The 16,121-nt window shown below is 32.0% G+C and overlaps 1 protein-coding gene across 1 annotated transcript in view; it reads left to right on the top strand.

Annotated features, from left to right (window-relative positions):
* LOC114332502 (rho guanine nucleotide exchange factor 17) overlaps positions 1–16,121 on the top strand; it is a 128,786-nt gene that overhangs the window by 79,067 nt on the left and 33,598 nt on the right. Inside the window, exons 6-8 of the mRNA XM_028282303.2 lie at positions 1,190–1,306; positions 4,749–5,473; positions 14,861–14,952. Coding sequence (XP_028138104.1) covers positions 1,190–1,306; positions 4,749–5,473; positions 14,861–14,952 — 934 coding nt within the window. The remainder of the gene's footprint in view (positions 1–1,189; positions 1,307–4,748; positions 5,474–14,860; positions 14,953–16,121) is intronic.

The raw sequence follows: 16,121 nt of genomic DNA, 5'->3' as shown, positions 1-16,121 counted from the left end.
TATGTCCAGATCAATCGTAAGAGGAGATAACTGACTTGACAAATCCTTCAGTTGTTAGAGGTAGTGACGGTTATGTTGTGGAAGTGGCATTAAAAAAGTTTGAGACAAACCTAATAACAAAAACAAAAAATGTACAACAATTGTGAACAAAAATAAAAGGCAAACTATTACGAGCTGCAGAAGAAAGAGTGAGAGGAAAAATTAACCTTCACGTACAATCCGACAAGTGAGACCTGGCGAGTGACCTTCTCGTATTGTGTATTTATCGTTGTGTATTTTTGCTCTCAAAGTCACCCGCCAGCTATCACTTGTCGGATTGTAACAAAAATATCAAAACCATGATTAAACTCCTAATCAAAGATTCGACATCCTAGAAGAGACAAGCATACCTACAATACTGTAGCAACAAAACAACATTATCCCGACAAAAGCGACTTTTTTCATTTATTTCAATATTGTGAAAAACTAAGCATTGTAGATGAAAACTTTCAACAAAAGACTTTCTTTCTTAAGGTTAAACAGTAGCGATCAACAGGTAGCGAAAACGCGTTCCAAGGTTGCGGCTGTAATTTTGAATATTTTTTCGAGATATTTGGCACACGTATTCGTAATATAATAAAGAATGACGATACAGAGCCCAATTTGAAAAATATAATAATATGTGGAAATTACTCTGTAATTAAATACAATATTAAAAAAACGAGCCTGTACCGCCATTAAGAAGAACAAAAAAATATACTTTCTTCAAATAAAATTTTTTATCCGATGCCTAGATTTTGTGTCATTTTGGAACTACTAATGAAATAAAAAATTTTAGTAGTTCCAAAATGACACAAAATCTAGGCATCGGATAAAAAAGTTTATTTGAAGAAAGTGTATTTTTTGTTCTTCTTAATGGCGGTACAGGCTCGTTTTTTTAATATTGTATTTAATTACAGAGTAATTTCCACATATTAATATATTTTTCAAATTGGGCTCTGTACCGCCATTCTTTATTATATTACGAATACGTGTGCCAAATATCTCGAAAAAATATTCAAAATTACAGCCGCAATCTTGTAACGCGTTTTTGCTACCTGTTGATCGCTACTGGTTCCTCTTAATACAGTTCCTAATAATTTATACCATCGCAGTAGCATACTTAGTTTTTATTTGTTTTAGTACCTAATCTAAATGGTTTTTCTTTTAGTTCACTAAGACTGCTGTTATAGAAAGTTATACAAACTATGTGAACAATTGGAAAAAGGCACGAGAAATTATGAAAAACGCTCAACAATCAAAACCAGCATTTAGTAGATTTTTAGAGGTAAGAAGTTTTTTAAATAATAAACACTATTATCTTGAAACATGCGTTTTAAGCCGATGTTTTTAACATTTTAGCTATATGCTTCTTTGTCACTCTTCGAGCGTAAGACCTTGCGGGGATTGGTTTTATAGGAATGTTTGTTCAATATCTCGGCCATTTTAAACTTTTCCACATAATGGTAAAGGCTTAAATTATTGTAATTGCGATTTCCTACACTTTCTTCTTTACACATTTTTTTCATGAGGTCGATATTTTCCGTGTTAGGGGGTGAAATAGTGACAAAGCATAATTATTGAATTATCTCGTTTATTATTACTAGACGACATAAATTTACATAAAAAATTGGAGAGAATTATATTTTATACAAAAATATCAAAATTTGTTAAAAAAGAAATTATAGGAAATCGCATTTGCATTTCAACAATTTCAGTTTTTTGTCGAAAAGTTGAAAATGGCAGAGATATTGAGCAAAAACGGTTCTCTTTTAAATTCATGATGGCGACTAACATCGCGTGGGGTTCAGTCGCGATTTCAAATTTACACTACGATTGACCACCCGTAAAAGTTAGAACAATAAAATTGGGGGTAGCTCATAGCTCGACATGTAAGGTCAAATGACATGCCGACTGGACTAGTAAACAAACTAGGGCTATGTCATTCGCAAACTGGACTATCTCATTCATAACTGAGTGGTTCATCACCAAGAACTGAGGCATTTTTTGGAACAATTCCATTGTATTGGAATGGCTTGATAACTAACTCCGTCTATAAATTACTTTTAAGAGGAAACAGCAGCGATCAACAGGTAGCAAAAACGCGTTCCAAGATTGCGGCTGTAATTTTGAATATTTTTTCGAGATATTTGGCACACCTATTCGTAATACAGTATAGCCCAAAATAAACAGTACTGAAACTGAAACATAAGTTTCTCTTTCTACACGCTGTCAGACCCAAACTAACTTGTATAGACCTGCCAAGTAATTCTTAACAATTATTAATTATTAATAATTGTTAAGAATTACTTGGCAGGTCTATATAAGTTAATTTGGGTATGACAGCGTGCAGAAAGAGAAATCTATGTTTCAGTTTCAGTACTGTTTATTTCGGGCTATACTGTATAATAAAGAATGGCGGTACAGAGCCCAATTTGAAAAATATATTAATATGTGGAAATTACTCTGTAATTAAATACAATATTAAAAAACGAGCCTGTACCGCCATTAAGAAGACCAAAAAAATACACTTTCTTCAAATAAACTTTTTTATCCGATGCCTAGATTTTGTGTCATTTTGGAACTACTAATGAAATGAAAAAATTTAGTAGTTCCAAAATGACACAAAATCTAGGCATCGGGTATTATTTGAAGAAAGTGTATTTTTTTTTCTTCTTAATGGCGGTACAGGCTCGTTTTTTTAATATTGTATTTAATTACAGAGTAATTTGCACATATTAATATATTTTTCAAATTGGGCTCTGTACCGCCATTCTTTATTATATTACGAATAAAGGAACGCGATATTGGAACGCGTTTTTGCTACCTCTTGATCGCTACTGTTTCCTCTTAATGGGAAATAAGCCACAATTTTACCAAAAAAAATGATTTTATTAACGTTTCGAAGCCCAAATCGGGTTTCGTTGTCAAAATACTACTAAAATAAACAAAAATGTTGTGCTAAGTAAAAAAATTCTTCTAATAATTTATTTAATCTGACTCATTTATATTGGCAATTCAGACGTATATTATATATTTTAAAGTAGAAGACTTTAAAATGATATCGCCAATATTTATGAGTTGCGTTCCTGGGACGACTTTACTAAAAGATAGTTCATTCGATTACATGAAATCAATCCCAACTCAAGAATATCCGTCACAAAAAAATCATACCATGTGATCTGTCTTTAAAAAGACAACCAAATGCAACGATGACAGTATAATTCTCGCGTTAGAGATTCCATAGTAAATCACGAGGGAAAACCAGGTAAAAACCTCGCGATACTATCCCGACATGGTAAGTAGTTGGTCTTACATTTAATTTACTTTTCATAAAACTAATACCAAATTCTTACTTCAATATGTTTAAATTATAAATAATATTAATAATATATAGATATAAAATAAGTAATACTAAAATATAAAATCTGTACCAACTCGATATGTTACTGACTCACTAATCGTGGTAGTTTCTTTCTATTGACTTCCTCTTTCAGTATGGGTAACCACATCTTACTGCATTCTACCGAGGAATTTGCGACACAATTGGTTTCATTTAGCATAATTAGAGCCGCTTCTTTGATTTTTCTCTTTTTACTATCTGATTCTTTCAGGACTAAGTATACTTAAATCTCTCCACTGAACTCTATGTTCATTATCCCATGCATGTTGACATATTTGAGATCTATCAAATTCTCTATTTTTAATATAAGACTGATGTTCACTTATTCTTACGTTTAATGGTCTTGATGTTTCACCTAAATAAAATTGTTCGCATTCACAAGGTATTTTATAAATACAATTCTTTGTTCTTTCTTGTTTACTGTTAGGTTTAGTTTTAGATAGAATAGATCTCGATGTGTTTGTTGTTTTGAATGTTGTTGAAATGTTGAATTTATTTCCTATTGTTTTAAGTTTCTCGGATAGTCCTTTTATATATGGTATTGATATTTTCCTCGTATTATTTCTTGTGGATGTTATAGGATCCCGTTCTACGTTGTTAAAAACTCCCGTCTATAAAAGCACTTCTGGAGTAGGCGAACCAAAATCTCACCCACACAAGAATGAAAGACTTCAGTTTTAATTTATTTACTTATAACTGTTAATAATAATTCTTTCTCTACTTTTTCCAACATAAATTTGAGTTGTCTTTATCTATTCAAACTGCCAAAAATTCAGACATTAATGTTCAAGCAGGACAAGAATGTTGCTTAAATTCTTTAATCTAGTGCAAAAAAAATGTGATCAATCAACATAGAATGGGGGTCATTCATAAAAAAACGTTCCCTGTGCCGCTGAGTAAGAGTGCGACGTGCTGAGAGAAATCTGGCAAAAACGCTTTACACATCAACTCTCCCTCTCTCTTTCTCCACCAGTTTCTCCTCTCTGCATTGACCAGTGTCGGCCTAGCAGCATTCGAAGATGGAGATCACGGTCGCTGCTACTGCCAATGTGAAATTCTTCTGTGACACGTTTTTTAAATGCAAAATGGATTTCACCTATTGACATTCATCATCAGTTGTGACCAAGACCTCCATCTTAGAAGGCTGCTAAGCCGACACTGAACCACATCACTGAGCAATGCAGCGAGGCGAAGTGATGGGGAGAAGGTCGCACTTTTTCTCAGCGGCATAGGGAACCTTTTTTACGAATGACCCACGTAGTTTACAAAAAAAATAGTGAATTTTAATAAAAAAAATTAGTAATGTTTCATTTACTTATATTTGTAGGTGACTGCAAGACAAAATAGTGGCAAATTAACTCTAGATTCTCTTTTGATAAAGCCTATACAAAAATTTCCCAAATACGAACTTCTATTACAAAGAATAATCAAACACACTGACGAGAGTCACCCGGACCACGACCTTCTTCTAGCGGCACAAAGCAAAGTCCATGAACAATTACTAAAAATAAATTGTACTGAAAAAGAAGCATTAGACTTGGAACAACTGAGGGAAATAGAAGGATTGATAGATGGGTTAATAAATCTAGCGGTGGCGGAAAGGCAGTATCTTAGGCATGATTACGTATCGATGTCTCACCGTACAGGGTATAGAAAAGAAAGGGCTTTATTTCTTTTCAGTGATCTCTTAGTAATCACGGGTATAAAGAGGAAAAGCGGGACTATACGAAGACCGACTACAGGCCAAGGGGGTATTACTAGCACGTTAGAAGCGAATAAGTACAAGTTGTTGATGAAAATACCGTTGGAGGATATAGAACTGAATCGATCCAAAGATGATAACATGAGGCAAATTATGACGGAAGTTGATAACTTAACGGATGACATATCGCTGTTGAATCAGATACATGAACTGGCATGTAATTTACATTATAGTCATACAAATTTAGATGAAGTCGTCAAAGAAATGTTGGGTTCATTGAACAAGCATCTAATAGAACAACAAAATTCGGATTCGCAATTAGCGTGTTTGGATCTCACGATATCTACACCGTAAGTATAACCACGTGTTAAGATGTATTTTGATGTTTAATAACATTTTTTGTGTACATCACCATTTCGGTGATCGGTTTAATATCTCGTATATTGAGGTTCGTCAGATTATCAGAGATTTTTTATCGATAGTCCTGATTATAATAGTCTGGATTTGTCCTTAAGTGGCTCTCCATTTCATTTTATAACTCCTTGTCACCACTTCTGAACCTCGCTTCTTGCAGCAACTTTAGTGATGCCACACAATGGTTAACACAGTGCTCGTTCATTACCATGCACCCCTTCATTATCCGGAAACCATATTAAGGCAATTTATTGTCTTCTGTCAATATGTGGGTTCTTTCCGGGTAGAATAGCCGCTTGGCTATCTGTATAAATGTTAAATTACTTTGCATCTTCATCCATGATTTTATCAACGTAGGTCATCAAAGAAAAAAAACTTCAGCCTGGGACACAGTTTTGTATAGAAACTAGGCTCTAAGATTTGTTATAATTGCATGTCTGTCCAAAGACTCCTAATCCAGTACTATGGGCAGTTTTAGATCCATCAGTGAACCGTATCCCCGTTAATATTTGGGACTTTTGTTGTCTAGTTAGTCTAGTAGACCAGGGCGCATCTGTAAAAATATTAGTACATTTGGATGTTAAGAGGTGACTCATATTTTTTTGCAGACATTCCTTGAAAATAACTCATATAATAATATTTGAGTTATCCTTCCACTAAAAAACGTCCGGAACATTGTTTAAATAATCAAAATTTCAAAAAATGAAGGAAAAAGTCGATTTTTTCTTCGTTTTTTGATTATAACTTTAAAAGTATTCATTTCCGAGAAAAGTTGCACCAACATAAAAGTTGCGTAATTAAATTTCCTACAATATAGGATTGGTTAGCAATTTTAAAAATTCTCACCCTTGTTGCAAAATAGCAATAATTGCGAAAAAAACATAAAAAACAAGTATTCGCATTTTACGTTTTTCAACCATTTACGCTACACTTAGGACCTTCATATTTCACCCAGAAAAACTTTATGATATAATAAAACAATACTGTTTACAGTTACAATTTCATTAAGATCGGTTCAATAGATTTTGTATAATGAATTTTGCAATCCAGCGTTTCCAAAAAACGCATTTTTTCAAAATGTTGTAGGACTGAAAATAAAGCTTCCAGCAAGTTGAATTTTTTTTAGCATATAGAAAAAAAACTTACCTCTCATTTGCAATTTGCAAAATTAAAATCGGTTAACTACCACGGCGTCAGGAATTTTTTTAAATAAACATTAATTTTTGGTGCTACGCGCAGGACAGCAAATACGTTTGGTCTGATTGGGCATTCCAATGACCTTTGATAATTATATATATGATGATAGTATTCTAAGTGAAAAATAAGATTGTTTTGCCTTCGCATTGCAACTGAATAAAAATGGTATACATTTTTTTATTTTATATTAGTATTACTCCTATAGAGTAACTAGGTCCATTTTCCGTTGGAACTTTACCAAGCTGCCGACGGGGGTTGTGAATTGCATAGTGTAGAATTCCTTCCCTTTTGTCTTCACTGCAGCATCCCTCTGGCGTGCATATTGTAGAAGGTGTCACCAGGGAAATGGACCAATAAGTTATGTCTATTAAGCCAGATCATCCATTTCATAAGTCCATATTTGGAGTAGTTTCATATTTTTTTGCTAATTTTTTGCTAATTTATTACCACAAAAACAAATTTTTTGCTCCACCCCTAACCGAGAAACAATGGTTGATGTAGCTTAATATTATGTCACATCATCGATAGCCATATCTCGCGAACCTAAAGAGCTAGAAAATCGTACGACGCGGCATATATTTTTGCTAATTTATTGCTGTCGATCTGCATATGCAACATACCCCAAAACCACCCCTGCTTCCCTTACAGCTAAACAACACCCCCAAAAAAACAACGAAAAATCTTGAAAAATGATTTTTGTGATATAGTCGACGGTTGATATTTAATTGCTAATTTTTTGCTGTCATTAGCCGTAAAAAACAAATTTTTTGCTCCACCCCTAACCGAGAAACAATGGTTGATGTAGCTTAATATTATGTCACATCATCGATAGCCATATCTCGCGAACCTAAAGAGCTAGAAAATCGTACGACGCGGCATATTTTTTTGCTAATTTATTGCTGTCGATCTGCATATGCAACATACCCCAAAACCACCCCTGCTTCCTTTACAGCTAAACAACACCCCCAAAAAACAACGAAAAATCTTGAAAAATGATTTGTGTGATATAGTTGACGGTTGATATTTAATTGCTAATTTTTTGCTGTCATTAGCCGTAAAAAACAAATTTTTTGCTCCACCCCTAACCGAGAAACAATGGTTGATGTAGCTTAATATTATGTCACATCATCGATAGCCATATCTCGCGAACCTAAAGAGCTAGAAAATCGTACGACGCGGCTTATTTTTTTGCTAATTTATTGCTGTCGATCTGCATATGCAACATACCCCAAAACCACCCCTGTTTCCCTTACAGCTAAACAACACCCCCAAAAAACAACGAAAAATCCTAAAAAATGATTCTCATGATATGGTTGACAGTTGATGTTCAATAACAAATTTTTTTCTATGATAAGTTCTATCGATCCAAAGCTTATTTTAAATGTTTTTTAATGATACTTATGCACGTATTATAAAAATTGAGTTATCCATCGCATTTTTTCGGTATGTCAAAAAAAAGTGTTTAATTTTTTGTTTATTACATTTTCTGTTATATCTCGAAAACTGCTCGATGGATTTTAATGATCCTCATCTCTTTTTATTTTGTTAAACGTGCAAAAATATGAATTTTTCATTTTACCATATCAATGTATATCGAACCATATCTCCGAGATTTATCGATCGATTTTTGACTATTATTAAATATAAGTCACTTCGATACCACTCCGGCTACACTCATAAAAAAAGTAGTTACCGATCTTAGAAAAAGCGTTCTTGAACGAAGAAAGGCTGTTTTCTAGAGCCAAGAGTAAAATAAATTACAACCAAGAATTTTTTTTCAATACATTCTTATGAAGAATAAGTTCTTGGCTATAGTTTATTTTACTCTTTGCTGTAGAAAACAGCCTTTCTTCGTTCAAGAACGCTTTTTCTAAGATCGGTAACTACTTTTTTTATGAGTGTAGCCGGAGTGGTATCGAAGTGACTTATATTTAATAATAGTCAAAAATCGATCGATAAATCTCGGAGATATGGTTCGATATACATTAATATGGTAAAATGAAAAATTCATATTTTTGCACGTCTAACAAAATAAAAAGAGATGAGGATCATTAAAATCCATCGAGCAGTTTTCGAGATATAACAGAAAATGTAATAAACAAAAAATTAAACACTTTTTTTTTGACATACCGAAAAAATGCGATGGATAACTCAATTTTTATAATACGTGCATAAGTATCATTAAAAAACATTTAAAATAAGCTTTGGATCGATAGAACTTATCATAGAAAAAAATTTGTTATTGAACATCAACTGTCAACCATATCATGAGAATCATTTTTTAGGATTTTTCGTTGTTTTTTGGGGGTTTTGTTTAGCTGTAAGGGAAGCAGGGTGGTTTTGGGGTATGTTGCATATGCAGATCGACCGCAATAAATTAGCAAAAAAATATGCCGCGTCGTACGATTTTCTAGCTCTTTAGGTTCGCGAGATATGGCTATCGATGATGTGACATAATATTAAGCTACATCAACCATTGTTTCTCGGTTAGGGGTGGAGCAAAAAATTTGTTTTTTACGGCTAATGACAGCAAAAAATTAGCAATTAAATATCAACCGTCAACTATATCACAAAAATCATTTTTCAAGATTTGTCGTTGTTTTTTGGGGGTGTTGTTTAGCTGTAAGGGAAACAGGGGTGGTTTTGGGGTATGTTGCATATGCAGATCGACAGCAATAAATTAGCAAAAAAATATGCCGCGTCGTACGATTTTCTAGCTCTTTAGGTTCGCGAGATATGGCTATCGATGATGTGACATAATATTAAGCTACATCAACCATTGTTTCTCGGTTAGGGGTGGAGCAAAAAATTTGTTTTTTACGGCTAATGACAGCAAAAAATTAGCAATTAAATATCAACCGTCAACTATATCACAAAAATCATTTTTCAAGATTTTTCGTTGTTTTTTGGGGGTGTTGTTTAGCTGTAAGGGAAGCAGGGGTGGTTTTGGGGTATGTTACATATGCAGATCGACAGCAATAAATTAGCAAAAAAATATGCCGCGTCGTACGATTTTCTAGCTCTTTAGGTTCGCGAGATATGGCTATCGATGATGTGACATAATATTAAGCTACATCAACCATTGTTTCTCGGTTAGGGGTGGAGCAAAAAATTTGTTTTTGTGGTAATAAATTAGCAAAAAAATATGAAACTATTCCAAATATGGACTTATGAAATGGATGATCTGGCTTAATAGACATCAATAAGTTTTCAATTTAAAAATCTTTTAGTAATATTTTTAATATTTTTCAATATAATTAATGTTGCTATTAGTATTGAAAACTTTACCTTTCAATTGCCAGATGACGCTAGTCACCTAATCCATACACGTCAGTTGCAATGTGGGGATAAGCTTTCATGGTTGGTCACTTCGAGTATGGAGCAGCAGGCCTACGTCTCTCCGATGATGACTCCAATAAGGGTCGAAAATCGTCGATTCAGAGTGCTGGACTGTGCTCCGTATTCTAAGTGAAAAATAAGATTGTTTTGCATTCGCATTGCAACTGAATAAAAATGGTATACATTTTTGTTTTTAAATTATTAATAAATTTTAATTTTTAGTACATTTTGATATAAATAAATAAATCTTTTTATTGCAAAATAAAAACACATACTCTGTCCTTCGAAATAATACTTTTTTTAGCAAAAACTTTCTTTGTTCATATATTTTAACTTAGAGAATAAAAGTTTATTATTTTTAAACATATGCAATTGTTTAAACAATAATAAATTTTTTTTTAATCAAATTTGATTTTTGCGGAATTAAAATATCAAAATACAACAAAATATAGAGTAAGAAAATAATATACAGTGAGCACGTAAAGGTTGGAATAAATTTATTTTCTCGAGAATGGACGATATTGGAAAAAAATTCCAAAACAGGTCAATTTTTATTTTAAAATTACGACTTATTGGCATATATATCATACTAGTGACGTCACCCATCTGGGCGTGATGACGTCATCGATGAGTTTTTTAAATAAGAATAGGGGTCGGGTGATAGCTCATTTGAAAGGTAATTCAATTATCTATTCAGTAATATAAACATTAACATAATTATTTATACAGGGTGCCCAAAAAAAAATTTAATTAAATTTATTGACATAAAAAGAAGAATGTGTGTAATTTATTTAATTCAAAATACATTTTACTGCTATCAGAAAACAGTAAAAAATGTTTATTTGGCAAATAAATATTGTTTTTTGCTTAAATTCAATATTAAAGCCGCCACCCACCAGCCTCATGACAGTTTGAGCATTTAATTTAAGCGAAAAGCAATGATTATTTTTCAAATAAACATTTTTTTCAGTTTTCTGAGAGCAGTAAAATGTATTTTAAACTAAATAAATTACATACATTCTTCTTTTTGTCAATACATTTAATCCAAAAAAACTTTTTTTGGGCACTCTGTATAAATAATATGTTAATGTCTACATTACTGAATAGAGAATTGAATTACCTTTCAAATGAGCTGTCACACGATCCCTATTCTCATTAAAAAAAATCATCGATGACGTCATCACGCCCAGATGGGTGACGTCACTAGTATGATATATATTCCAAAAAGTCGTAATTTAAAAATAAAAATTGACCTGTTTCGGGATTTTTTTCCAAAATCATTCATTCTCGAGAAAATGAATTTATTCCAACCTTTACGTGCTCACTGTATATTAGATAAAAATTGGTAGAAATTTTGGTGGAAATGTCAAACTAATTAAAAAGTCACTATTAAAAAAAGTATCAATTTACTTTTGTCTCTGTTCTCAAACAATTAAAAATAAAACACCAACTTAACAATTATTAACAACACATTTGTTTGTCCACAGCAGCAATATTCGATAATTTTTGACAGGTAATTGGAATGCTCAATCAGAGCAAACGTATCCGATGTCCTGCACGTAGCACCAAAAATTAATATTAATTTAAAAAATTCCTGACGCCGTGTAGTTAACCGATTTTAATTTTGCAAATTTCAAATGATAGGTACAGTATTCTTCTATGTATATGTAAAAAAAATTTAACTTGCTATCTACTTTATTTTCAGTCCTGCGACATTTTGAAACAATGCATTTTTTTGCAAAAGCTGGATTGCAAAATCTATTGAACCGATCTTAATGAAATTTACAGCGTTGTTTTATTACATCATAAAGTTTTCTGAGTGAAATACGAAGGTCCTAAGTGTAGCATAAATGGTTGAAAAACGTAAATTGCGAATACTTGTTTTTTATGGTTTATACGCAATTATTGCTATTTTGCAACATGAGTGACAATTTTTAAAAATTTTAACCAATCCTATATTGTAGAAAATTTAATTATGCAACTTTTATGTCAGTGCAACTTTTCTCGGAAGTGAATATTTTACAAGTTATAAACAAAAAATGAAGACAAAATCGAATTTTTCCTTCATTTTTTGACATTTTGATTATTTAAACAATGTTCCGGACCTTTTTGAGTGGGAGGATAACTCAATTATTATTATATTAGTTAATTCCAAGCAATTTCTGCAAAAAAATATGAGTCACCTCTCAACGTCCATCCCAAAACAGATGCGCCCTGGACTATAGATGGTATAGACCCAAAAGAATACCTTTGATAAAGTGCAGTTTGAGACTCTTTTGTGGAGCATTTTACTTCAAATTTAGCAAATATTAGGGAAAAATCTTTCAAAATAAAACTAGACATTTATTTTCCATCAAAATGAAAATACATTTTTGTGCCACGTAATATTCATATCAGCTCTTTTGTAGTTGGAATATTGTGTGTGCCACTTATTTTTACCGCGTTTACCGGTTTTTATTCTTCTAACAGTAGTTTTTCTGAATGTTATTCGATTATAAGTTAAGCGTTGTAAACCATTATCGCCGGAATGGTCTAGTGGTGATCGGGCAATCCGAGTTCATATCCTAACCATCCCATTTTTTTTTTCAATATAATTTTTTTGTGTCCATAATATACAGGGTGTCCCGAAAAGATTGGTCATAAATTATACCACAGATTCTGGGGTCAAAAATAGTTTGATTGAACCTCACTTACCTATATACAATAGTGCACACAAAAAAAGTTACAGCCCTTTGAAGTTACAAAATTAAAATCGATTTTTTTTATAGATTTTAATATAAAATCGATTTATATTTTCGATATCGAAAACTCTTAGAGATTTTTTATTGAAAATGGACATGTGGCATTCTTATGGCAGCAACATCTTAAATAAAAATTAAAGTAAAATTTGTGCATCCCGTAAAAATTTTATGGGGGTTTTGTTCCCTTAACCCCCCCCCCAAACTTCTGTGTACGTTCCAGTTAAATTATTATTATGACGCCATTAATGAAACACAATGTTTTTAAAACTTTTTGCCTCCTGGTACTTTTTCGATAAGCCACTGTTTATCGAGATATTTTGAATATTTGTCGAATCCACCACATATTTGTATGTATTTGATTAAGAGGAAACAGTAGCGATCAACAGGTAGCGAAAACGCGTTCCAAGATTGCGGCTGTAATTTTGAATATTTTTTCGAGATATTTGGCACACGTATTCGTAATATAATAAAGAATGGCGGTACAGAGCCCAATTTGAAAAATATATTAATATGTGGAAATTACTCTGTAATTAAATACAATATTAAAAAAACGAGCCTGTGCCGCCATTAAGAAGAACAAAAAAATACACTTTCTTCAAATAAACTTTTTTATCCGATGCCTAGATTTTGTGTCATTTTGGAACTACTAATGAAATAAAAAATTTTAGTAGTTCCAAAATGACACAAAATGTAGGCATCGGATAAAAAAGTTTATTTGAAGAAAGTGTATTTTTTGTTCTTCTTAATGGCGGTACAGGCTCGTTTTTTAATATTGTATTTAATTACAGAGTAATTTCCACATATTAATATATTTTTCAAATTGAGCTCTGTACCGCCATTCTTTATTATATTGCGAATACGTGTGCCAAATATCTCGAAAAAATATTCAAAATTACAGCCGCAATCTTGGAACGCGTTTTTGCTACCTGTTGATCGCTACTGTATCACCTTAAGTACGGTTATAGAGACCTGTTAATAATCTGAAAATGTATTTATAATTTACATATTTAGGTGTATTTTGAAAAAGAAGCCACATCTCGATAAAAGGTGACTTATCAAAAAAAGACTAAGAGACAAAAAGTTTTAAAAACACTGTTTAACTAATGGTACCACAATAATGAATTAATTGGAACGTACACAAAAGTTTTGGGGAGGTTTAAAGGAACAAAACCCCCATAAATTTTTTATTTAAATATATTATAAAATAAGCCGCATCTCGATAAAAACTGACTTATCGAAAAAATACTAAGAGGCGAAGAAGTTTTAAAAACGTTTTGATTAACTAATGGTACCACAATAATGAATTAATTGGAACGTACACAAAAGTTTTGGGGGGGTTTAAGGGAACAAAACCCCCATAAAATTTTTATGGGGTGGACAAATTTCACTATAATTTTTTTGTAAGATGTTCCTGCCATAAGAATGATACATGTCCATTTTCAATAAAAAATCTAATAGTTTTCGATACACTGAAAAAAATCGATTTTCATTTTGTAACTTCAAAGGGCTATACTTATTTTATGAGCACATTTGTACTAAGGTAAGTTAGGTTCAATCGAACTATTTTTGACCCCAGAATTTGTGGTATAATTTATGACCAATCTTTTCGGGACACTCTGTATATTATGGTTCTGTGTATGCAGGCTCACTTATTACTATTAGGTACTATAGTGAGCGATATTAGATGTAATATTTGAGATAATATAATATAAAATATATTATAGTATAGGTCCCCGTGCGTAATAACAAGCTTACACATTTTATTCGACTAAGCTTCAGCCACTAATGGACTGCCATACCAGTTGTCCATATAAATTTTGTGTCCATTATTTCAATATGTATAATGTCGTTCTCGGATATACCAAGTTTCTCAGACTACATTTTCTTAAACAGTTTATACCTACTTCTTTATAGATTGATTTGACGTGCTTTTTTAAACTTTCTCTTAAAAAACTTTTTTATGTTGTTAATTTTGTTATACTGTATTTTATGTCATTAGCTTAAAATAAAAAACATTTTATGGTTACTTAAAATTATTTTTTTTAGTAACGGACCTGAAAATGTTTCCATAATATTTACAAATGTAGAGAAAAGAACATCTTGGGAGGAGTCCTTGACTGAAGCTAAACAAAAATTAGGTAATTATTATTTGATAACATAAAGCATAGTTCTTCATTTATACAATGTGTATGTGCCATTTTTTAGTATTTGATTAAGCAAGAGTACGAAGTCAATAATTTGGCTGTCTCTTTCACATCTTAAGTGTCCAGCTGATATTTTTGAATTAAGAGATTCATTGTTCCTCCATATGCATTAATCCTTAAATTTATGCCCATTTTAATTTCTCAGTTTCCTTCTAAACTTCATTTGATATTGTGAGAGAGTAGAAGATAGAGCGAGAAGGGGAGTTAGAGCGAGGTGGAAGAGAAAGAGGAGGAGAAAGAGTAAGAACTAATTACCACGTGCTCATTCTTTAGGTCAACTTCATTAAGCTTCAGATGCTTCCTTAAATCTACTTATATGTATCTTATTTGTTTAGTCATATTTAATTTTGTGTATATTGTATCTATTCTTAAATAAATGTCTGATGATCATGTAATATACCTACAATATCATCCAAAATACCATTTAATTACTGTTGGATTTACTATTAGATTCATTTATTCTTATCAACTCATCAGTATTTCCTAAATTTTTTTCAGTTATAAAGAAGGTGTTTTCTGATCAGATGAAATCTGCCAAATCTTCTCTTTCAGTTTAAACTGGTTATGTTTAAAAACGTTATTGAAATTCTTTTCCGGACACTGAACTGAATTTAGTTTTGTGGTAAGTTATTGCCATCAGTGTTTTTCTTGAAATTTGTTTACGTGAATCAATTCAACTTAATCTTTCATAGCTCCTCCATAATAAAAATTCATTTTATCCTTTTCTTAACATTGCATTTTGTGCCGTCTTCATTGGCATTCATCCATCTAACGTCACAGGGTTCTTAATTGTTTATATGTTTACATGCTTGATGCTACTTGACCATATCTCCTTATCTATACTATAGATAAGGATATTATAGAACTTTTTCAATGATTATGTACGTAGACTATGAATTGCAAACAATTCCTTAAACAACTCAGTTGAAACAACAGACCATAGTATCAATGATCTAGGTGCAAACAATAAACAAATGTGACGACCACTAGTGTACGTGTCTTGGAGAAAATGATTCTTTAACCATTTCCTTTATATATATTGTATATAACTATAAAATTGTTTGACTCTGGGAATTAAGGCACATAATTATAATCGTGATGGT

The sequence above is a fragment of the Diabrotica virgifera genome, chromosome 2, assembly GCF_917563875.1.
Source record: "Diabrotica virgifera virgifera chromosome 2, PGI_DIABVI_V3a".
Taxonomy (NCBI): domain Eukaryota; kingdom Metazoa; phylum Arthropoda; class Insecta; order Coleoptera; family Chrysomelidae; genus Diabrotica; species Diabrotica virgifera.
Note: the sequence above shows the minus strand (reverse complement) of the source record. Positions and strands in the feature narration are given on the sequence as shown.